This window comes from Pleurodeles waltl, chromosome 6 (assembly GCF_031143425.1).
Source record: "Pleurodeles waltl isolate 20211129_DDA chromosome 6, aPleWal1.hap1.20221129, whole genome shotgun sequence".
Classification (NCBI taxonomy): domain Eukaryota; kingdom Metazoa; phylum Chordata; class Amphibia; order Caudata; family Salamandridae; genus Pleurodeles; species Pleurodeles waltl.
Window position 1 is genome coordinate 23521768 of NC_090445.1, and position 25553 is coordinate 23547320.

Sequence of the window (25553 nt, forward strand, 5' to 3'; positions counted from 1 at the left end):
GCACATATCCCAAGTAGTGGCTTCTTGTGTGCACGGATTCCATGCAGTGTCCTCGTGTGTGCATGCATCCTATGCAGTGACCTTGTGTGTGCACAGATCCCATGCAGTGACCTTGTGTGTATACATACGTACCCATGCAGTGACCTCATGTGTGCCTGTATCCCATGCAGCGATCTTGTGTGTGCACAGATCCCATGCAGGGGCCACATGTGTGCACAGATCCCATGCAGTGACTTTGTGTGTGCACGGATCCCATGCAGTGACCTTGTGTCTATACATATGTACCCATGCAGTGACCTCATGTGTGCACCTATCCCATGCAGTGACCTTGTGTGTGCACGTATCCAATGCAGTGAGCTTGTGTGTGCACAGATTCCATGCAGGGGCCTCATGTGTGCACGGATCCCATTCAGTGGCCTCGTGTGTGTACGGATCCCATGCAGTGACCCCTTGTGTACATGGATCCCATGCAGTGGCCTAGTGTGTGCAGGGATCCCATGCAGTGACATTGTGTGTACATGTATCCTATGCAGTGATCTTGTGTGTACACATACATACCCATGCACTGACCTTGTGTGTGCACATGTCCCATGCAGTGATCTTGTGTGTGTGCACGGATCCCATGCCCTGACCTTGAGTGTGCATGTATCCCATGCAGTGGCCTCTTTTGTGCACGGATCCCATGCAGTGGCCTCGTGTGTGCATTGATCCCATGCAGTGTCCTCGTGTGCATGTATCCCATGCAGTGACGTCATGTGTGCACGTATCCCATGCAGTGATCTTGTGTGTGCACAGATCCCATGCAGGGGCCTCATGTGTGCACGGTTCCCATGCAGTGACATTGTGTGTGCACGGATCCCATGCAGTGGTCTCGTGTGTGCATGGATCCCATGCAGTGGCCTTGTGTGTGCACGGATCCCATGCAGTGACCTCGTGTGTGCACGGATCCCATGCAGTGACCTCGTGTGTGCGCCGTTCACATGTAGTGACCTCATGTGTGCACAGATCCCATTCAGGGGGCTCGTTTGTGTACTGATCCCATGCAGTGACCTTGTGTGTGCATGGATCCCATGCAGTGGCCTCGAGTGTGCACGGATCCCATGCAGTGACCTTGTGTGTGTGCATGGATCCCATGCAGTGACCTTGTGTGTGTGCACGGAACCCATGCAGTGACCTTGTGTGTGTGAACGGAACCCATGCAGTGACCTCGTGTGTGCACGGAACCCATGCAGTGACCTTGTGTGTGTGAACGGAACCCATGCAGTGACCTCGTGTGTGCACGGATCACATGCAGTGACCTTGTGGGTGCACGGATACCATGCAGTGACCTCGTGTGTGCACCGATCCTATGCAGTGACGTCTGATTGATGTTATACGCAACCTGTTCACTGCGCCCCGGTGCCCGTCCGGTACTCCATGTGCTGCCTCAGAGGTGCCAGGGATATCCGAAGCTTTTGGACCAAAGGCTTTGTCCAGCCTCCTCGAAGGACAGGGGCCAGGCCCACCCCACTCTCAGGTGACCCCCACCCCAGAAACAAACTGTGTTTATCGGAGAGTGGGGGCGTTAATCATTGCTATGGGATTCACTCTTGCAACGGCGTCACTTTTTTTGTAATCAAAAACACAGGGTCTTGATTATTTGCAAAACACTAAGGGCCAGACTTTCAAGGCTCTAGCGCCTCCTTGTGCCACATTAGCGTCATTTTTTTTTTTCCGCTGATGTTGCTCAACGAGGCAAAACTTGTTGCGCCATATTTATAAAGTGGCGCAATGCATGCATTGCTATCCCTTGCGACCCTTTGCGCTACATTATGCCCACGCCAGGCATAATGTGTGCAAGGGGGCCGTTCCGGCGTTAGGAGGCCCGCAAAAATGGCGCAATGAAATCTACAAGATTTCATTGCGCATTTTAGGTGTCATTTTTAACGCATGCTCAGGGAAGGCGTTGGACTGACGCACCCATAATAACCTATGGACCTCCTCGCACTTTCCTCCACTAGCGTCAAAATGTTTGACGCTAGTTGAGCAAAGCACCACAATAGCGTAAAAAATCTTGATGCTATTGGCCTAACGTGCATCAGGGTGCTCCGTATTGTAAATACAGCGCAGCCATGGTGTCATTAGGTATCTGTGGGGGGCACAAGAAATCTGGCGCATCAGTACTGATGTGCCACATTCTTGTAAATCTGGGTCTGAGGGCCAAATTTACAAGGCCCTGTCACCACTTGAGCGTCACTTTTAGTGACGCTCCAGTGCACTATGCACTGCGCCGTGTTTACAAGGTGGTGTAAATACGGCCCCTTCACACACAGCACTTTGCATGGAAGGGGTGTGCAATGGGTGTTGCTGTGGGCGTGCCAGACCAACACCTACTGCATTTTGCCTCAGCCCCAGATTTACAAGTTTTCGTAAAGCTGAGCCAGCGCCAAAATCTAACGCCACCCCAGGTGTGGCGTTAGCATGAAGCAACGAGAAGAAATGCTTTCATTTCTCCTACTTTTTTGCTCTTTCAATGTGTGCTGCACATAGAAAGAGCAAATCACCATTAAAGATTGTTTTTGTGCAGGAAGGTGTCCTTTCCTGCACAAAAAGAATCCCCCCTCAACGCAGTCGTCCTTGCACCATGGCGCAAGGGTGACTGTGTTGTTCACAGCAGCAAATTTAGCACCAGCGCAGGGGGAAACACAGGGGTGTGGCGTATTGTTTATACCACGGCGCATCCCCGCATTTTGAAAACGACAGAGCGCGGCGCTGCCAAATTTGGCGCAGAGTCACGCTCCGTCATTTCCTAGTAAATCTGGGCCTAAATTAACTATTTGTTCATCTAAAAAAAACAGAGCTGCACCCGAGGTACATGTAATAACCGAGGCACTAATGTATGTGTAAAGCACGCAGAAAAGGCACGTGAGCATCCTTGGAGTGAGCTATGGAGTTACTGAAAGAAAAGTTGTGTTAAACAATTCTTGTTGTTATGTATATTTTTATGTATGTATAGTTATGAAGCGCAGGATTCACCGAAAGAGGCTTCTTGGCGCTGCGGTTAAAGTTGAACAGACGACTCCGAAGTAGATGTTAATCTTCTCTTTCAAAGAAAGTGGGAGCATTGTTTTCTTAGCTGGACCGCTAAGGCGTTCCCTAGTTTCGCAGCACCCAAACTATGCACGTGACGTCATCCACCGATGGGATCCTGGGAGTTTATGCAGAGGGTAATCTTGAAACTCAACATCCACTGACAGACCAGAAGAAGATACAGACTACAAAAGTTCAATGGAGAAAGATAGGTTTTTATTTCTTTTTTCAACAATTCAGACAAATTTGGTCTATATGCGACGATACCTCAAAGTCCAAAAGCAAGCACAGAAAAGCATCTTCCGCCAGGTTCTGCCTTCTTCCATCACGGGATCCTCAAAGAAGACTATTTGAAGACATTTGTGACTTTGACATTTGCACTGACAAAGCCCCTGTTCAACGCCACAAGCGCTATTCCAAAGACGGTCCTGATGGTCTGGCCTAGAACCTTACAGTAATGCTACCGCCAATCAGAATTCAGCTCAATTTCCTCAAAATAGTGGATGTTTGATGCTTATTTTGGTGTTCCTACAGGTAACCTAACGTGTGATTCTGGTTTCTCCATAGCTGTTTCACTGAATCTTGAGCAGGTCCCAATTATCGGCAGTTGAATTTGTAGTGTTGTGATAGCATGTAAACTATGACCCTTGCGGTTCTGGACTGACTCAACAGAGGAATTACATTACTTGCTGGGAGGCGTTAAGGTGTGGTTATTAATAGGTATGACGTAATCAGAGAGCAGTGTCTGATTGTATGCTGAGGAATAAAGACATCTGTTACAGAGCTCCGTGTGCGGCGTGGAACCGACAATCTGCAACCGCAGGCACCAACTGTAACGACGACCGGCTGCATGGTTCCACTCTCCTCTGGAACTGCGTGAATCCTGCATCACAGATGGTGATCTGAAGTGGTCCCCTTGATCCTCTCTACCAGCTGTCCAACTTGGGAGATGGTAAACCCTTGCCTTTCCTTGCAGGGCAGTACCCCTGTGCACAGCGACCCTTGCAGCTACCAAGGCTTCTTTGTTCCAAGGAATCTTAAGGCTCCGTGCAGCCCCGGCCCCCAGCACTCCTTTCTGAAAAGCACACTCTCCTGTCTGCTGCTCCAGCGACGTGGAAATCCTGTTCAGGTGTGCTGAGTGGTCCTCAGTCTGACTCCTGTGCCTGCTGCCCATGGGTCACCTGTGGGGGCTGCCTCCTCTTCTTGTGACTCTCCCAGCTGCTGAGGATCGCCCTGGACTCCCCTCCTTGGGTCGAGTCCCCTGGACCTAGCTGGTCCTCTTCAGCCTTGCAAAACCTTCTTTACCGACTCTTGCATTTGCCAAGGCTTGTTGGTGGTTTTCCAGCACAACTGACTGGCTGCATCACGACCGCCGACATAGGAAATCACTTGCATCACTTCTGGAACCCTTCTTCTGCTCCTGTATAGGAAGCTGGCCCTCTAAGTAGTGTGCAAAACTAGGCACACTGTGCAGGGGGTCCAAGCAACTGCACGTTGGTTTACTGGGTTAAAAACTAGATAACCTAATGCTCTAATTTTGAGGTAGCTTGGTAGAGCAGTTAGGCCAATCTTGGAGAAGTGCAAAGCATTTGTTGTACTCACAGTATCAATCATGCATCTCACAATACTTCAGATTTTTATATAAATTTTAAGACCAAGATTATCAACATTGGTTAAGTACTTTTTAAGATATGGATTTTTGAAGTTTTAATAAATGCAGTCTTTCTGTGCGTAATTATGCACTATAAGAATCAATAGGCAGTCACTTTTAAAAATGCATGTAAAATCACACAGTTGTTTACAAAGTTCCACTTTTGTAGGTTGATCAAGGACGTCGGTGGGCATGTTGTGTCAGCTGGAGACATTCGGGCGGCTCCTGGTTTCGGCGGGAGCAGCAGTGAAATGTCTCTTGGAGCTGTTGTAGGGCCACTGAGGGGGACCACTTGGAAAAGGTCTGTTCTTGCAGCTTTAAAGGTGGTGGCTGGGGGTCCCCTTGGAGTGTCAAGGTTGCAAGGGGTGAGGGACCCTTGGGGCAGAGCTGGTTCTTCGTTGCAGGGCACAGGGCGGCCGGGTGCAGAGCGAATCGGTGAGCATAGGCTGAGCCCTTTAGAGTTGGAGGTAGGTCTCTTTGTCGGTCGCTTACAGGACAACAGGGGCACTCTGGCTGGAGGTCTAGGATGTTCCTGAGATCCCTTGACTAGGGCTTCCTCCTGGTCTTTTTTCAGTTCTGGGCGAGATGGTTTTCTGGGTGTCTGACATCAGCTGACCAGTACCCAGGGTATTGGTACAGTATGGCCACTGGAGGGCTTTGTGCCACCAAACTTGGCACACTTGCAGGGTTTATCCTCATGGTCATCAATGTGTTGTCAGGTCCAGCTGCAACTTCTGGTTCATGAGATATTGGCTGGTCAGTGAAGCAACCCTCACTGGGTTGCTGGTTGTTGGTTTGTTGCAGAGTGGTACCTCCACTTTGGAGGAAGATCATTGGTGATTGGTGAAGCCTGGAGGTCCTTTGGGTCAGTCCAGAATCCAGCTCCTCCGTAGCGGTGATTGTCAGGTCCTGGGTGCAGCAGGCAGGGTTTGGCGCCTTTTTCATGTGCAGCAGGTCCACAGTTCTCGTGCCTTGCTTCTTCTTTGGGCTGGTCTTCTTTGTGTTCTTCGAATCTTATTTGTTGGCCCAGGGGTGTCCACTAAATACTGAATTTAGTGGATGTTTTAAGGGGAACCTGGTAGTGTCCAATGGGACACATCATTGGGTGGCTACACCCACTATAGTGACCACTTCCGGTGGTAAGGGTCACTTTCCTAAACCTAATTGCCTATTTTCCTTCCATCCAAGATGGAGGAAAATTAAATGGATGGTTCACCTCGCAGGTAACACCTTAGGAGTGGTGCATGCCAGGTGGGGCCACTCTCCCTACCCTTCGTGTGGTTTCCACCTTTGCTCCCGCCAAAAGTGAGGGTTCTCAAAGGGGGAGGGCATCTGCTGCTAGCAGCAGGCCTGGAGATCGAGTTTCAAGGGCGGTAAGCCCTTTGAAGCTCACCGCCATGGCAGTGCACATTCCTGAGGGAAGGGGTGTTAGCTCCTCCACCCAGGAAGGGCATTGTCTTACAAACCGGAGAGGCAGGGCTCTCCCCCAAGGTTTGTATATTGGCTGTTTGGAGGTGGCATGCTGGATAGAACCAATCAGCAACCATGCCAGGATAGTTAGCATTTGCAGGGGGCACCCCTAAGGTAACCCCTGGGTACATTTTAGGGATATATCCAAAAACCCAGGGTTCAGAGTGGCCATCATTTAGCTGGGAAACTCATGTTGACCAGTGTCCAGCACATGTATTAAAAAGGCTGCTCTGTTCACTCACTATGTCCCAGGTTTGGCAAGGACACAGTGGGGAATATTGTTCATGCAGCTATGCCCCCAGATATAATATGGAGCACCCTGCCTTAGGGCTGTAAGGCCTGCCAGAGGGGTGTCTTACCCGTAGTACATGCAGCGTATGGTGGACAGGGCACACAGGCAATGTGCCATGTCAAGTTTGTGTTTTAGGTTTGCACCAGGACACTCAGCCTGCAATGGCAGTGCGGGATGCATCTGGGTGCAGGGCCCTAGAGGGTGGCACAATCAGTGCTGCTGCCCTCAGGAGCCTACCCTTAGTACCCCATGCCCTGGGCACATGGGTACCCATTTACTAGGGTCTTAAGTGGTAGTTAAGGGTGTATCCAATTGTGCCAAAGCATCACAACAGTTTTAGAGAAAGAGCTCTGGCCCAGGGAACCTGAATAGCAGGGGCTCTGGGCACGACAACTTCTAGGCTACATCAAACATCAGGCAAAAAGTGGGGGCTAACCATGTCAAAAAAAGCTTTTTCTCACATCCTGTGCTGCACTGCTGACTTTCTTCATCCACCGCCGACCTGGTCCTGCATCCACAGAAGGGTGGGTAGTGGCTCCTGCCACAGCCGGACACTCCAACTCGAACTGGACTTGGTCCCCTTCTTTTGCAGGTCCTCTTCTGTCAGGATCCACCTTTGGTTTCTTCCAGTCCTGTCGGGGTCTTGCACAATCCTTTTTCAAAGTCCTCCTGTTGGTTTTGGGGAAAACCAGGTACTTACCTCTTCTCAACTGGTCACTGGGGGGCATCCTGGTACTTACCTCATGGGGTTCCTAGTTCCACCTGCTCCCCTCTACTGATTCCACTTCCTTGGGTGGGGGACTGCCTTTCATATTCCACTTTTTTAGTATATGGTTTGGCCCTACTCTAGGGCCCTCACTGTTTGCTATTGCATTTACCAATGTCTATTTCTTTCTATGCTATTTCCTGATTGCTAATGTGTGTATAATAGTGTGTTTACTTACCTCCAGTTTAAATATTGCCTCTAGAGTATTTTAGTATTTGTGTTACCATAATAAAGTACCTTCATTTTTGCAACACCTAGTGGTTTTTTCACGTGTGTGAGGGTTGTGTGGCAATAGTGGTATTGCATAAGCTTTGCATGTCTCCTAGATAAGTCTTGGTTGCTCATCCACAGCTACCTCTAGAGAGCCCTGGCTTCCTAGACTCTCCCTACACCTCACTAATAGGGGATACCTGGACTTGGTATAAGGTGATAACACCATCAGTGCTCCCCACACACCAGGCCAGCTTCCTTCAGTAAACACTTGAGATAACCCACCACTGCTCAGTAAACTCTTGACATATTCACCGCCCTGTAAACTCTTGAGATAGTCTACCTCAACCCATAAACACTTGAGATAATCTTTTCTCTATCCCTGTAAACTCCTGAGATAATCTGCCTCCACTCTAGTAAACCCGAGATAATCTAGCCACCTCAACCTTAAACCTTTGTGATAATCTATCCCCTGTATATGCTTGAGAGAATCTACTACCCACCTCTGCAAACTCCTGTGAGAATCGACTTTGCACCCAATAAACATTTAAGGTAATGTACCCCCAATCCCCTTCCACTCTTGAGATAATCAATCCCCTACCCCTGTAAACCCTTGAGATAATCTACCTTCCACCGTGTAACCTATTGGGGTGATCTACCTCCCACCCAGTAAACTCTTGAACTCTCCTGATTAATAGACAGTGCCTATTTCCTCTTTTAGAAAAAGTCTTTAGGCAAAGACAACATGGAAATCAATTATTCTCGAATGAAGGCCAGTGTCTAGATTCCCCGTATAAATTCCTAAACCCCATAGGCCAGTGGTTCCCAACCTGTGGTGCAGGGACCCCTGGGGGTCCGCAAAGCCTCCTCAGGGGGTCCACGACTGCTTAGCAAATTAAATAATACAAAAAAATACAGATTAGGTCCCCAGCTTTCAGTAATGACTCAGTAGGGGGTCCCTGGATTCCAATAATGACTCAGTGGGGGGATCCCCGGATTCCAATAATGATTCAGTGGGGTCCCCAGGTTCCAGTAATGAACAAGTGGGGGTCGACTGAAGTCAAAAGGTTGGGAACCACAGCCCTAGGCCATCTGTCTTCCCATGGTAGGCACTTTCACATATGACCACTAGTGTGTTGGTAATCAATGATGTCTGATCTCATTGGGATCCCAGTGATTAAATATTGACTATTTTTGTAAGGGTCACCTCATTATATGCTGCCCATATACAAGTGAACAACTGTAAATACAGATACAGAATAAGCTCTTCAAGCAAAGGGCTGAATTTAAGAAAAGTGGTGCTGCGTCCAATGCAGCGCCACTTTTCTTGCGCCCCCAATACCTCCTAACGCCACCATGTGTGTGCCGTATTTAAGATACAGCGCATCTTGGCAGTAGTTCGAACATTAACGTCAACATTTTTTACGCCATTGTGGCGCTTTGCTACACTAGCAAAGTGCAAGGAGGTCTATTGATTTAAATGGGTGTGGCATTTTAACGCCTGCTCTGAGCAGACGTTAAAAATGACAGAAAAAATGGTGCAGTGAAATCTTTTGAATTTCACTGCGCCATTTTTTCGGGCCTCCTAACGGGGAAGACCCCTCGTGCACACATTATGCCTGGTGCAGGCATAATGTGGTGCTAGGGGTTACAGAGTGGTGCAATGCATGCATTGCGCCACTTTGTAAATATGACGCAGGGAAAAGGCCACCGTAGCACCACCTTAGCGTAAAATAAATGATGCTCAGTTGGCGCTAATGTGGCACAAGGGGCTCTTAAATCTGCCCCAAAGTTTCTAACAGACCACTTTAGTCTGTCCTACAGGGAAACATTCCAAGCAACACCTTGAAGTCTAACAGGAGCAAAGCATAATATCCATTTAAAAATGTAGTAACAACAGAATAGACTACGTACCTAACTCTCCTTTAATCCACATGAGAGTTATTCCTGTGGTGATCATTGTATCAGTGCACGGTGCCCACCTGTGGACCCTCTTGAGAGACAGTGAGTCATGAGCCAAAGTCCCCGCCTTGTAAACTTCACTCAGTTTCTCGTCACCAACCCCACCAGCCACAGTTGGCTCCAGGGGAAAAGAAAAGAGCCTGGATGAGATGGATTTGGAAGCTTGACTTTGAGGGTCCCTTGAGGACAGAACTGGAAGAGCTGGGGGTTGTCAAAGAGAGAAGGGAGAGAGTTGAGGGCTCTCAAGGAGATAAGTTGTATGGCTTCGAGTGGTACCACAAGGAGAGACATGGCAAAGCTGAGGCCCCACAAAGAAAGAAATGGTAGAGCTAAGGCACATGTAAGATCAAAATAAGAGACCTGAGGCCCCACGGGGATAGAAGTAGTGAAACTAACAGCCCAAGTAGTGCAATGGGAGGCTTGCAAGGAAGGAAGAAGTGAAGATGAGGCTCATTGAGGACGGAGTTGTAAATTCATGGTCCTTTGTGGGGATAAGTGATAAAACCAGCCACCCTAAAAGTGAATTAGCTGAGCTAAAAATGAAATGGGTTGAAGGTCATGGTGGACGTAGCAGGTAAAGCAAAAGGTGACACAATCAATCAATCAATCAGGAGTTTGTAAAGCTCACTACTCACCCGTGAGTGTCTCAAGGTGCTGAGGAGTAGGGGGTTCATAGAGGGGGGGGGGTGCTGCTACTGCTCGAACAGCCAGGTCTTGAGAAGTTTCCTGAAGGTAAGGATGTTTTTGGTCTGGTGCAGCTGGTTGTGAACAGTGTTCCACATTTTGGCGTCGAGGTGCGAGAATGGTCTACCGCCGGTTGTAGTTCTGCGGAAGCGTGGGACGGTTGCGAGGGCGAGGTCGGCGGAGCGGAGATGCCCGGTCGGGGTGTAGAAGGAGAGTTGTTTGTTGAGGTATTCTGGTCCGGTGTTGTGCAGTGCTTTGTGAGCGTGGGTGAGGAGTTTGAAGGTGATTCTCTTGTTGACTGGGAGCCAGTGCAGGTTTCTCAGATGGCCTGTGATGTGGCAGTGGCGGGGGATGTCCAGGATGAGGCATGCTGAGGCGTTCTGGATGTGTTGCAGCCTCTTCTGGAGTTTGGCCGTGCTTCCTGCGTAGAGGGCATTTCCGTAGTCCAGTTTGCTGCTTACGAGAGCTTGGGTGACTGTTCTTCTGGTTTTGGTGGGTATCCATTTGTAGATCTTTCGGAACATACAGAGGGTGTTGAAGCACGAGGAGGAGTTGGCGTTGACTTGCTACATCATGGATAGTGAGGGGTCCAAGATGAATCCTAGGTTGTGTGTGTGGGGTCGGTGGGAGTCAGAGCCGGAGTGGCTCTGAGAGTGGCAGGCCACCAGGAGTCATCCCATGCAGAGGGGGTGGAACCGAAGATGAGGACTTCCTTCTTGTCGGAATTGAGTTTGAGGCAGCTGCTCTTCATCCATTCCGCGATGGCCTTCATTCCTTCGTGGAGGTAGGTCTTGGTGGAGTCCTTGGTGAGGGAGAGGATCAGCTGGGTGTCGTCGGTGTGTGAGATAATGTTGAGGTTGTGGGGTCGGGTGATGTTAGCGAGCGGGCCATGTAGACGTTGAAGAGGGTCGGGCTGAGAGATGAACCCGGGGGTACGCCGCAGATGATTTTGGTGGCTTCCGAGCGGAATGGGGAAGGCAGACTCTCTGGGTTCTGCCGGTGAGATAGGAGGTGTCCCAGTCCAGGGCTCTGTTACAGATTCCTGCATTGCTGAGGCGTGAGTGTAGGATGTGGTGGCAGATGGTATTGAATGCGGCCAAGAGGTCCAGGAGGATGAGGGGAGCAGGGAGATAGGACGGAAGTTCTTGAGGTCCTTTGGGTCCGCCTTGGGTTTTTTGAGGAGGGCATTCATCTATACATGTTTCCAGCTCTCCGGGATGGTGGCGGACTCGAAGGAGCAGTTGATGATCTTCCTCACTTGGGGTGCGATGACCAAGCTTGCTTTGTTGAGGATTTGGTGAGGGCAGGGGTCAGATGGAGAGCCGGATTGGATGGTTTCATGATTTCAATGGTGTCGTTGTCATTGACGGGGGTCCAGGAGAGCAGGAAGTTGGTCAGAGGTGAATCCTGAAAAGAAAATGAAGGCTCTTGGCTAGCGATGTGGTGAAGCTCAGGGTTCTTATTTAAAAACAAGTGTGGTGTTCCCAATGGTGTGCTCTGACAAACAACATACCCTAGAGCCACCAAATGTCAAAAGTTACCTGGTCGATCCTGCCCGTAGCATATGTTTGTCACAAACATCAACCCATGTATGTGTAAGTACTCACGGCCGGTACCATGGAATTGCGAATGGCTCATTAAATCAGTTATGGTTAATTTTTATAAAAAATTCTCTGGACCTTTCAACATTGATGGCTCAGGTGTAAGTGTTCCTTTTCTTGGAGCACACCACTCAGAACATGTTACTAGTTTTGTATAAATATTAGTTTGTGAGATTGGTAAAAATAATCTCTTCCTCCATCCATTTTTTATTTAAAACCTTGGGGTTCTCCAGTAGAGACATTGTAGATCTGAAGGGTATCGAGTGAGAACACAGTACTTTCAAGTAGTCTGATCATGTTTTGTGTTGTGTTTCTTTGTTTCCTCCCCCAGGTCGACGCTGTGAATTGTGTGATGATGGATTTTTTGGGGACCCCTTCGGGAATCATGGTCCAGCGCGCCCGTGCATCCCTTGTGAATGCAGTGGGAATGTCGACCCTAATGCTGTCGGCAACTGTGACCCGATGTCCGGCAGCTGTCTCAAATGCTTATACAACACAGCAGGAAACCACTGCCAAAGATGTCGTGAAGGTTTCCATGGGAACGCGCTGAGGCAGGACCACGCCGTGAAATGCATAGGTGGGTACTTTCTCTTCCCACCAAAAGTGCCCTCCCCCTTACACACCTTTTGTTGCCATCAGTCCTCCTCACCTTGCCTGGTCAGCAGGGCCGTGGCCATCAGACTGAGCGTACCCTTAAGTACCAGTGGGATGTGCCCTGGGCTATTCCATTGCATGGATACCCCCTCTAGTAGAGTACGAGTACATGAGCTTCCATTGCTCCTGTGGGGTAGGTCCTGGGCTTCTCCATTGCATGGATATCCCCTTGTGTAGGGTGACAGTACATGAGATTCCATCGCCCCAGTGGGATGGGACCTGGGCTATACCACTGCATAGGTACCTCCCCCTGCAGAGTGAGATTACAGCATTTTCCATCATCCCAAAGGTTGACCTTTTCCTGCAGAGATTGAGTGTAGCGGTTGCCATTTCCCAAGTAAGTTATTAGACTGCACAAGTCACCCCTCCCGCAGAGTGTGAAGTTAGTATATTCCACCATCCCGGTACGATGGGGCCTGGGCTATACCACTGCATGGGTAACCCCACCTGTGGAGTTGGACCACAGCATTTTCCATCATCCCAAAGGATTAGTATCTGTGCTGTACCCCTGCATGGGTGACCTTTTCCTGCAGAGATTGAGTGGAGCAGTTGCCATCAGCCATGTGAGATGGGGCTAGGGTTGTTAGACTGCATGAGTTACCTCTCCTGCAGTGTGAAGCTAGTAGATTCCATCGCCCCAGTAGGATGCAATGTGGAATGGACCTGCAGAAAGTTTTAGTGCCAGAAGTGGACGAAAGACTAATCATGTGAGTGCTCTTAATATGTGCAACTACAAAATATAGCCACAATATGTTGTCTGTGGTTGGCAGGTTATTTCCTGGTTGGGTTGTTACAATAGGAATACTGGTGCCAAGTTCTCAGAATAATTTCAGAAGCAGTTGTTGACCTGTTACCTGTATTTCCAGGTGACACAAATAAATGTGGTCAAGAATATTCAGTTCTTCTCCACTAATTCCCTTGTGAAGTTTTAGTGGCCCCTGGCACACGTGTCCTTTTGACTCAGTTTATCCTGTGGCAGGTAAGGACAGCTTGCTATGGGCAATTGCAGATGAGCTGTAACCTCTCAAAGCTGCAATGGGGTCCTTATATAGAAATAATGTTGTGACTTGGAGTTTCCTTTCAACTTAAGTGGACGGGGTGAATAAATTCGAAGGTCTTGCCCTTACATCACCCCGCACCTCAAAGAGTGCCAGCGACTTCCAATCCAAAAACGAACATCCTTCAAAAGCCTCATGCACACATACAAAGCCTTACACAACCTTAGCCCCATGTACCTCAACAACGGCATAAACTTCCGCAAACCTATCAGGCATCTCCGCCCAGCCGGACTCCGACCTGCACGCACCCCCACATACATGAACCAGATCCAGCAGCCGTGCCTTCTCCCACCTCGCTCCTAAAGCCTGGAATGACCTGCCTGTGCGCACAAGAACCGCCTCCTCAGTTCTTGAATCCCGCAAGAAACTAAAGACCTGGTTATCACTTAGCCTGGGCCCCGGCTCGGCCCATGCAGCTCCGGGATACCCTCCCAGGTGAGTTGTGCGCTATACAAATGCACATAACATAGCAGCAGAAAAATGGCAATACCAAGAAACCTATCTCAATATGTGCAATACATGTTTTTTGTTGTGAAACAAGTGTTACTTTCATTTAGATTGCACCACAAGGGCAGCTGTTTGAAGAAAAAACACATCCTCTCCTTTAACCCACTGTTATGCCCTTGAGATGTGGCTAGTTAAGGAATGGAAACTAAGAAAACTGGGCTGCAGTCCTGGCTTCCCTACTTGAGCAAAATGTGTGATACTGGTCAAATCACCTTTTCTCCTTGTTTCTCATCCACAAAATATAGCAAAATCCTGGGACTTCCTGAATGGGTTTCCCAGTAGGGTGTGTAACCAGACAGCATCATTCATTCAGTAACATTTGTCAGGATTGGCTCCCCACAGTGCTTACGCATACACAGCCTCCATAGGGTAAAACTGAACGCCTGGGTCCTTCTCACCCCCTCCTTCTCATTCCATATGTCACAACATAAACATCAGGTGTGACCATAGACACAATCTTTTGTTCTTCAAATGAAGGTGTTTGACATTATAACCAGTTTCACTCCTTAGACCTGCCAGTGTTTCATCCGGGCAAGAAAGGTCTTTTCCGAGGCGATAATTACAGATCTCATCATTACAATTAATTCCCAATATTGACAAATGTAAGAATGTGGATGGACTTGTATGAAAAGTGGTTACTTTTTAGGGTCGGGCTGGACTATAGGGCAATCCGGCAGTGTGAGGAAGGCTTGTCTGACAGGTCAGTCTGTGAGTGGGTTTTTGCCTGTTTTTGGGTCTGGTTTGTGGTCTGCTGGACTGGTTTTCGCTGTTTATTTCCCAGATATTAAAACAAACATTGTCTGCATCAATCACAAATGCAAGCAGATTCCCATACCTTGCAATACACCTATACAGCATGTCTTTACAAGTTTAAAACTGCTCGGTTTGGAATTGTGGCCTACTTCTATAGCCATCGGATTCACATGCCTGGCCTAATTTTTGTCCCAGTCCGACCCTGTACCTTCCCATTGTATGCGCTGTCAGCCAGCTGGACAAATGAATCCTATCTATTCCTCTTTGGCTTCCTCAGGGTGTGGGTCAGCTAATCCAAGACCTGGTACCATGGAAAGTGCACCCCAGATTCTGGGGCCCAGATTTATCAAGAGCTTGCGATGCACTTGTGGCAAGCAAGGCAAGAAGAGAGAGATAAGAAAGAGTGAGAAGAGACAGGTGCTGGAGAGAGGGAGGCTGGTTTGAACATTTTTGGCAGAGCCGGTTCCATTTCCCAGTCCCTACATATAATGATGCTTCAGAAACTTTCCATCAATAATTATTCTGATTTCAACCAAACAAGATGCTGTCATTAGTACAGCGGACCAAGGACAACTGCACGGCAACAGACCACAGGACAAGAAGGAGAAGCCGAACTGTGGTTCCAAAAACACATTTCCTTTGTATCTGTTGCATGATGTGTGTGTTGTGTTTATATGTGCATAGACTTAATTTGCTAATAATGCCCTTTTTTCTCTCCAGCATGTAACTGCCACCACGCGGGGTCTGCTGGAGATCCGCAGACATGTGATCCAGTCACTGGCCAGTGCATTTGCCTCCCAAACGTGATTGGACGAGACTGCAGCCAATGCAGACCCGGCTTCTATGGCATGCAGCCAGGGATTGGCTGTCAGAGGTAGGCATCTATGAAACGGCATTGGGAAAGAAAACTCTTGACTTGAACGCTGCTAGTACAAGGGTACCTGAGCTGGAGAAAGAGCACAAATCATCCCACAATCAGGTGTGCGTGAGCTAGGAGAGCGCGTACTTGCATTTTTCCTTCGCAGTCTTAGCCCCGGATTACGAGGTTAGGTGCTGTTTATTGCACCTGATAAATAATGATTCCACAGGGTATGTTATTTATCGGGTGCAGTAAATAACACCTATCACGAGTTGGCAGGGAGTAAGATGTGGATTTTAGCATTTAACACACCAAAATCTGCATGATACAGTAAATAGCATATGCTTTTTCCCCTTAAGTTTCAGCAGATTTGACCTGCCCAAATGTAACAAAAGTTGAGGTATTTAATGTCTCTGAAAATTATCGAATGTGGTAAATACCTGCAAACTCGTGTAAACAGGCATTTACGTACCGGTCGGAATATACCGACCAACTTGTAATCAGGGCTTTGGTGAATTTCACAAACCCTGTGAAGTTTAAAAACATATTGGGGGTCATTCTAAGTCTGGCGGGCGGCGGAGGCCGCCCGCCAGACTTCCCCCTCCGAAATACCGCTCCGCGGTCGAAATACCGCTCCGCGGTCGAAATACCGCTCCGCGGTCGAAAGACCGCGGAGGGTATTCTAAGTTTTTCCCTGGGCTGGCGGGCGGTCGCCAAAAGACCGCCCGCCAGCCCAGGGAAAAACTCCCTTCCCACAAGGATGCCGGCTCGTAATCGAGCCGGCGGAGTGGGAAGGTGCGACGGGTGCTGTTGCACCCGTCGCGTATTTCACTGTCTGCCAAGCAGACAGTGAAATACTTGTAGGGGCCCTCTTACGGGGGCCCCTGCAGTGCCCATGCCAGTGGCATGGGCACTGCAGGGGCCCCCAGGGGCCCCGCGACCCCCCCTACCGCCATCCGGTTCCCGGCGGGCGGACCGCCGGGAACTGGATGGCGGTAGGGGGGGTCGGAATCCCCTCGGCGGCGCAGCTAGCTGCGCCGCCTTGGAGGATTCAATAGGGCGGCGGTACACTGGCGGGAGACCGCCAGTGTTGCCGGTCTGACCGCGGCTTTACTGCCGCGGTCAGAATGCCCTGCGGGGCACCGCCGGCCTGTCGACGGTGCTCCCGCCGACCCTGGCCCCGGCGGTCTTAGACCGCCGGGGTCAGAATCACCCCCATAGTGGTATAATCTTTCACTAAAATAGGTTTGTCGGGAAAAACTCCATAAAAAAAGAAATTAGGAGAAAGTTTTCAAAAATATTGTCCTGCTGAAAAGTTTTGTGTAAAACTTCACACATAACAGTAGGTGAGCATCGTTGGAACACTCTGCAAACTTTGCAAACTGAGCAAAGTTGTTCAGCTTTGGCTTCATAGCTACAACTGGTCCCCTTCTTACTGGGGCTGAGGCATGAAATACAGTGATTCTGAGGCCGGAAATACAGTGATTCTGAGGCAGGAAATACAGTGACAGCAGGGCAGGGAATACACGATGCTGAGGCAGGAAATACACTGATGCTGAGGCAGGAAATACACTGATGCTGTGGCAGGAAATACACTGATGCTATGGCAGGAAATATATGATGCTGTGGCAGGAAATACACTGATGCTGAGGAAGGAAATACACTGATGCTGAGGCAGGAAATATATGATGCTGAGGCAAGAAATACACTGATGCTGAGGCAAGAAATACACTGATACAGAGGCAGGAAATACAGTGACACAGACATGACCACACTGGCCCTAGGAAAGGAAATATACTGTCAGTAAGGCAGGAAATACAGTGACACTGAGACAAGACAACAGTGCTGAGGCAGGAAATACACTGATGCTGAGGCAGGAAATACAGTTATGCTGTGGCAGGAAATACACTGATGCTGAGGCAGGAAATGCACGTATGCTGAGGCAAGAAATACACTGATGCTGAGGCAGGAAATACACTGTCAGTGAGGCAGGAAACACACTGATGCTGTGGCAGGAAATACACTGATGCTGAGGCAGGAAATACACTTATGCTGAGGCAGGAAAAACACTGATTCTGAGGCAGGAAATACACTGATGCTGAGGCGAGAAATACACTGATGCTGAGGCAGGAAATACAGTGACACTGAGAAAAGACCACAGTGGCACTAGGAAAGGAAATATACTCTCAGTGACGCAGGCAACACACTGATATTGAGGCAGGAAATACACTCATGCTGTGGAAGGAAATACACTGATGCTGAGGTAGGAAATATATGATGCTGAGGCGAGAAATACACTGATGCTGAGGCAGGAAATATATGATGACGAGGAAGTAAATACACTGATGCTGAGGCAGGAAATATATGATGAGGCAAGAAATATATGATGCTGAGGCAAGAAATACACTGATGCTGAGGCAGCAAATACAGTGACACTGAGACATGACCACACGGGCACTAGGAAAGGAAATATCCTGTCAGTGAGGCAGGAAACACACTGATGCTGAGGCAGGAAATACACTGATGCTGAGGCAGGAAATACGCTGATGCTGAGGCAGAAAATATATGATGCTGAGGCAGGAATATATGATGCTGAAGCAGGAAATACAGTGACAAACAGATGTGACCACAGTGTCACTCGGAAAGGAAATACACTGTCAGTGAGGCAGGAAACACACTGATGCTGAGGCAGGAAATATATGATGCTGAGGAAGGAAATACACTGATGCTGAGGCAGGAAATACACTGATGTTGACAGGAAATATATGATGCTGAGGCAGGAAATACACTGATGCTGAGGCAGGAAATACACTGATGTTGACAGGAAATATATGATGCTGAGGCAGGAAATACACTGATGCTGAGGCAGGAAATACACTGATGCTGAGGCATGAAATATATGATGCTGAGGCAGGAAATACACTGATGCTGAGGCAGTTAATATATGATGCTGAGGCAGGAAATACAGTGACAAACAGATGTGACCACAGTGTCACTCGGAAAGGAAATACACTGTCAGTGAGGCAGGAAACACACTGATGCTGAGGCAGGAAATATATGATGCTGAGGAAGGAAATACACTGATGCTGAGGCAGGAAATACACTGATGTTGACAGGAAATATATGATGCTGAGGCAGGAAATACACTGATGCTGAGGCAGGAAATACACTGATGCTGAGGCATGAAATATATGATGCTGAGGCAGGAAATACACTGATGCTGAGGCAGTTAATATATGATGCTGAGGCAGGAAATACAGTGACAAAGATATATGACCACACTGGCCCTAGGAAAGGAAATATACTGTCATTGAGGCAGGAAACACACTGATGCTGAGGCAGGAAACACGCTGATGCTGAGGCAGGAAATACAATGATGCTGTGGCAGGAAATACACTGATGCTGTGGCAGGAAATACACTGATGCTGAGGCAGTTAATATATGATGCTGAGGCAGGAAATACAGTGACAAAGATATATGACCACACTGGCCCTAGGAAAGGAAATATACTGTCATTGAGGCAGGAAACACACTGATGCTGAGGCAGGAAACACGCTGATGCTGAGGCAGGAAATACAATGATGCTGTGGCAGGAAATACACTGATGCTGTGGCAGGAAATACACTGATGCTGAGGCAGGAAATACAGTGACACTGAGACATACCACGCTGGCACTAGGAAAGGAAATACACTGTCAATGAGGCAGGAAATACACTGATGCTGTGGCAGGAAATACACTGATGCTGAGGCGGGAAATACACTGATGCTGAAGCAGGAAATGCACTGATGCTGAGGCAGGAAATACAGTGACACTGAGACATCACCACGCTGGCTCTAGGAAAGGAAATATATTGTCAGTGAGGCAGGAAATACACTGATGCTGTGGCAGAAAATACACTGATGCTGAGGCAGGAAATACGCTAATGCTGTGGCAGGAAATACACTGATGCTGAGGCAGGAAATATATGATGCTGAGGCAGGAAATACACTGATGCTGTGGCAGGAATTACAGTGATGCTGAGGCAGGAAATACGCTGATGCTGTGGCAGGAAATACGCTGATGCTGAGGCAGGAAATACGCTGATGCTGAGGCAGGAAATATATGATGCTGAGGCAGGAAATACACTGATGCTGAGGCAGGAAATATATGATGCTGAGGCAGGAAATATGTGGTGCTGAAGCAGGAAATACACCGATTCTGAAGCAGGGAGTACACTGATTCTGTGGCACAACACACACTGATGCTGAGGCAGGAAACACACTGATGCTGAGGCAGCAAAGACACTGACATTGAGGCAGGAATCCACTGGGAAAGAAAATCAACTGACACTAATGATACTGAACCAGATCACACAGTGACACTTCTGTAACACACTGGCGCTGAGACGCTGGATTCCCAGATAGAAGGACAGGGAATGCATTAAGAATAGGAAAGGGGAACACACACAGGAAGAGCGATGAGATGAGACATTGACACGCTGAGGGGGGAAGGGAGACACTGAAGCACTCCCACACTTGAGGAGGGACACCTTCATTAAACACAAGACCCCACTGAAGCACTCCCACACTTGAGGAGGGACACCTTCATTAAACACAAGACCCTGTCATCATGACTCCATAGGGTTGTGAAAAGTAGCAAGATCTGGAGTTTCCATCATTATGAAAACCCACTGAGCAGCCAACAGGCCTGTTGACAGCAGCCGGTAAACACCCAGCAGTGGAAGCAGGCCACGTGACAAAATTCTGCAAAGTTAGACACACAACAGCACCAAGAGGCAACTCACAGCAGTCTGTATGCTGAGATGCCCGACAGACACACATAGATTTTGTGGCTGTGGCATTTTCCACATAATTGTGGATTTGCTGCATTTTCCACATAATGCCACAACTCCTGCACAGTTCAAACAAGACAAGGGGAACCATAGATATAGAAAGGGATCTGGGGTATGAGAATGTTATCAAGGACAAGGGCCCCTCATCAAACTAAATACAATCTTCAATACACAGAGAAGTACAGTGAAATCTGTGTGAACACTTTAAAACATGATTTATTGTGAGTCCAGCAAGATGAAGATAAAATACTGAGGCACATGTCATACCAGGAAGGGGATTAAAATGAAGGGGGTAATTCTCAGCAACTCCTGAGAATTGGCACCACCTTGGAATCCAGTTATTTCACTGATACATAGTTATGTCCATACATGGGTAGGAAGAAATGTTCTTACAAAATAACACTTTTGTAAAGCAATTGTTTGTCTCAGACAATAAGAAACAACATAAAGGAATCTAGTATTTATGTATCTAACCAGTGAAGCACCACTGCTCATACAAGGAACCAATCATTAATATGCAAGTAATTCGAAGACAATTATTCATCAATTACTTGTCCCAGGCAATGGGAGCCAGCACAAGAAATGCATTATTTTTGTGGCAATACAGTGATGTAAGAATGTTTGCTCCCTACCCACGTATGGACATAACTATGTATTAGTGGAATAATTGGATTCCAAGGTTGTGCCAATTCTCAGAAGTTGCTGAAAATTACCCCCTTCACTTTAATTCCCTTCCTGGCATGAAATTTGCCTCCGTATTTTACCTTCATCTTGCTGGACTCAATAACTCATGTTTAACATTTTCATACAGATTTAATTGTATTTCTGTTTATTTAGTTTGATAAGGGGCCCTTGTCTTCGATAACATCTCCTGCACAATCAGCACATTTTCACAAAAAAAATGTTTTTAGCTCAAATAGATCAAAAGCTGCTGAAAACGTTGCAACACATGTTGCCGGGCAGTAGAAGGCCCTCCACAAAGATTGACGAGCCACCTTTCTGTTGTTTATTGCTGTATTTGGGTACCAAGCTGGTACTAATGAGGTGAAACCATTGCCCAGAAAATGTGTAAAAATAACAACATAATATGGCAATACGTCACAAATTATTTTCCTTTTTCTGCTGCATAATTTAGTCAGCCCTGCCGCATATTTTGGTCTTCCCCTGCCGCATAATTCTAGTGGCCCTGCCAATAGCGCAGGAGACAACTGTCCCTTTACTGAGAAATCCAACGGACTAGCAGAGAACCGTCTGTGTACTGCGGGCCTCATTTACTAGGAAATGACGCAGCGTGGTGATGCAGGCCAGCTTGCTGCGCCATGCTTTGTTGTTTCAAATGTGCAGGGATGCGTCACATTTACAGAAATATGGCGCATCCCTGTACTTTCCTCAGTGCTAACACACAAACTGTTGCCTAGCGCCAACTCAGGCACCCTTGGGCCATGGTGCAATGATGCATCCATTGCAAGGATGATTGTTTATGTGCAGGAAGGGACACCTTCCTGCATTTAAACAATCATTAATGGCGTTTATCTCTATCTTTCTGGCTGCAGAGTGCAGCACACATAGAAAGAGGAAACAGCAGGGCGAAATAATGTTATATCTCTCCGTTGTGCCACTTTAACGCAACCCCTGAGGTGGCGTAGGAATCTGACGCATTCCCAGCCTTGTAAATCTGGGAATGCGTCAGATATCCCCGGGTTCCATGGGTGGTGCGTGGTAACACCCACAGCAACACCCATGGAACGCCCCTTTCATGCAGAGTTAGGCGTGAAAGGGGGCCATGTTTACACTTTGCGTGGTCTTGTAGATATTTGCCGGCACACAGTGCCACCGGAGCGTAAAAAAAAGACACTCCAGTGGTGCAGTGTGCTGCTTGGCCCTCGTAAATGAGGCCCTGAGAGTCCCCCAAGGACCGGGGTGCCATAGATGTGGACTACGTATTGATGCCATAACCCATAGATATGGAAACAGGCACACGGGCCCTTGTCCCTAAGATTCGGGCAGGGTATTGGGGCCGCACCCCACACTGGTGTCACACAGTGCACTTTAAGGGTCATGCACACAATGCCCCCCTTGCTGTGAGGGACACAGATGAGGACCACTCGTGCCAGGATGGGCCACTCATGCTTGTTTCCTACTCTGTACCACATCTTAATGAACTTTTTTGTCCTTCCAGTTGCGATTGCCACCCTGTGGGGTCCCAGAGTGCCCAGTGCCATGCCATCACCGGGCAGTGCGTCTGCCACCTCGGAGTGGAAGGGGTGTCTTGTCACCGATGCCACGATGGATACTTTGGCTTCTCCAACAGGGGCTGCCGACGTACGTACTGGGGGGCTCGTGGGACTGCGCTGCACACGCAAGACTGCGCTGTACTCATAGGGCTGCTGTGCACACGCGAGACTACGCTGTACTCATACTGCTGCTGTGCACACACGAGACTACGCTGTACTCATACTGCTGCTATGCACACGCGAGACTGCGCTGTACTCATACTAGTGCTGTGCACATGCAAGACTGCGCTGTACTCATACTGCTGCTGTGCACACGCGAGACTGCGCTGTACTCATACTGCTGCTGTGCACATGCGAGACTGCGGTGTACTCATAGGGCTGCTGTGCACACGCGAGACTGTGCTGTACTCATAGGGCTGCTGTGCACACGCAAGACTGCGCTGTACTCATACTGCTGCTGTGCACATGCGAGACTGCGCTGTACTCATAGGGCTGCTGTGCACACGCAAGACTGCGCTGTACTCATACTACTGCTGTGCACACGAGACTGCACTGTACTCATAGGGCTGCTGTGCACATGCGAGACTGCGCTGTACTCATACTGCTGCTGTGCACATGCAAGACTGCGCTGTATTCATAGGGCTGCTGTGCACACTCAAGACTGCGCTGTACTCATACTACTGCTGTGCACACGAGACTGCACTGTACTCATAGGGCTGCTGTGCACACGTGAGACTGCGCTGTACTCATAGGGCTGCTGTGCACATGCGAGACTGCACTGTACTCATAGGGCTGCTCTGCACACGTGAGACTGCACTGTACTCATAGGGCTGCTGTGCACACGCGAGACTACGCTGTACTCATAGGGCTGCTGTGCACACGCGAGACTGCACTGTACTCATAGGGCTGCTGTGCACACGTGAGACTGCGCTGTACTCATACTGCTGCTGTGCACACACGAGACTGCACTGTACACATAGGGCTGCTGTGCACACGCAAGACTGCGCTGTACTCATAGGGCTGCTGTGCACACGCAACACTGCGCTGCACTCATAGGGCTGCTGTGCACACACAAGACTGCGCTGTACTCATAGGGCTGCTGTGCACACGCGAGACTGCACTGTACTCATAGGGCTGCTGTGCACACGCAAGACCACGCTGTACTCATAGGGCTGCTCTGCACACGCAAGACTGCGCTGTACTCATAGGGCTGCTGTGCACACGTGAGACTGCACTGTACTCATAGGGCTGCTGTGCACACGCGAGACTGCACTGTACTCATAGGGCTGCTGTGCACACGTGAGACTGCACTGTACTCATACTGCAGCTGTGCACACGCGAGACTGAGCTGTACTCATACTGCTGCTGTGCACACACGAGACTGCACTGTACTCATAGGGCTGCTGTGCACACGCGAGACTACGCTGTACTCATAGGGCTGCTGTGCACACGTGAGACTGCGCTGTACTCATTGGGCTGCTGTGCACACGCGAGACTGCACTGTACTCATAGGGCTGCTGTGCACACGCGAGACTGCGCTGTACTCATAGGGCTGCTGTGCACACACAAGACTGCGCTGTACTCATAGGGCTGCTCTGCACACGCAAGACTGCACTGTACTCATACTGCTGCTGTGCACACGCGAGACTACGCTGTACTCATAGGGCTGCTGTGCACACGCGAGACTGCACTGTACTCATAGGGCTGCTGTGCACACGTGAGACTGCACTGTACTCATAGGGCTGCTGTGCACACGTGAGACTGCACTGTACTCATACTGCTGCTGTGCACACGTGAGACTGCGCTGTACTCATAGAGCTGCTGTGCACACGCGAGACTGCGCTGTACTCATACTGCTGCTGTGCACACACGAGACTGCACTGTACTCATAGGGCTGCTGTGCACACACGAGACTACGCTGTACTCATAGGGCTGCTGTGCACACGTGAGACTGCACTGTACTCATAGGGCTGCTGTGCACACGCGAGACTGCACTGTACTCATAGGGCTGCTGTGCACACGCGAGACTGCACTGTACTCATAGGGCTGCTGTGCACACGTGAGACTGCACTGTACTCATACTGCTGCTGTGCACACGCAAGACTGCGCTGTACTCATAGGGCTGCTGTGCACACGCGAGACTGCGCTGTACTCATACTGCTGCTGTGCACACGCGAGACTGCGCTGTACTCCTAGGGCTGCTGTGCACACGCGAGACTGCACTGTACTCATACTGCTGCTGTGCACACGTGAGACTGCGCTGTACTCATAGGGCTGCTGTGCACACGCGAGACTGCGCTGTACTCATACTGCTGCTGTGCACACACAAGACTGCACTGTACTCATAGGGCTGCTGTGCACACGCGAGACTGCGCTGTACTCATACTGCTGCTGTGCACACACGAGACTGCGCTGTACTCATAGGGCCGCTGTGCACACGCGAGACTACGCTGTACTCATAGGGCTGCTGTGCACACGCGAGACTGCACTGTACTCATAGGGCTGCTGTGCACACGCGAGACTGCGCTGTACTCATAGGGCTGCTGTGCACATGCGAGACTGCACTGTACTCATAGGGCTGCTGTGCACACGTGAGACTGCACTGTACTCATAGGGCTGCTGTGCACACATGAGACTGCGCTGTACTCATACTGCTGCTGTGCACACACGAGACTGCGCTGTACACATAGGGCTGCTGTGCATATGCAAGACTGCACTGTACTCATAGGGCTGCTGTGCACACGCGAGACTACGCTGTACTCATAGGGCTGCTCTGCACACGCAAGACTGCACTGTACTCATAGGGCTGCTCTGCACACGCGAGACTGCACTGTACTCATAGGGCTGCTGTGCACACGTGAGACTGCACTGTACTCATACTGCTGCTGTGCACACGCAAGACTGCGCTGTACTCATAGGGCTGCTGTGCACACGCGAGACTGCGCTGTACT

General features: G+C 49.2%; 1 protein-coding gene across 1 annotated transcript in view; it reads left to right on the top strand.

The window, feature by feature from the left end:
• Positions 1 to 25553, top strand: part of LAMC3 (laminin subunit gamma 3) — a 527783-nt gene that overhangs the window by 312082 nt on the left and 190148 nt on the right. The window contains exons 14-16 of the mRNA XM_069237073.1: positions 12037 to 12282; positions 15398 to 15551; positions 22548 to 22690. Coding sequence (XP_069093174.1) covers positions 12037 to 12282; positions 15398 to 15551; positions 22548 to 22690 — 543 coding nt within the window. The remainder of the gene's footprint in view (positions 1 to 12036; positions 12283 to 15397; positions 15552 to 22547; positions 22691 to 25553) is intronic.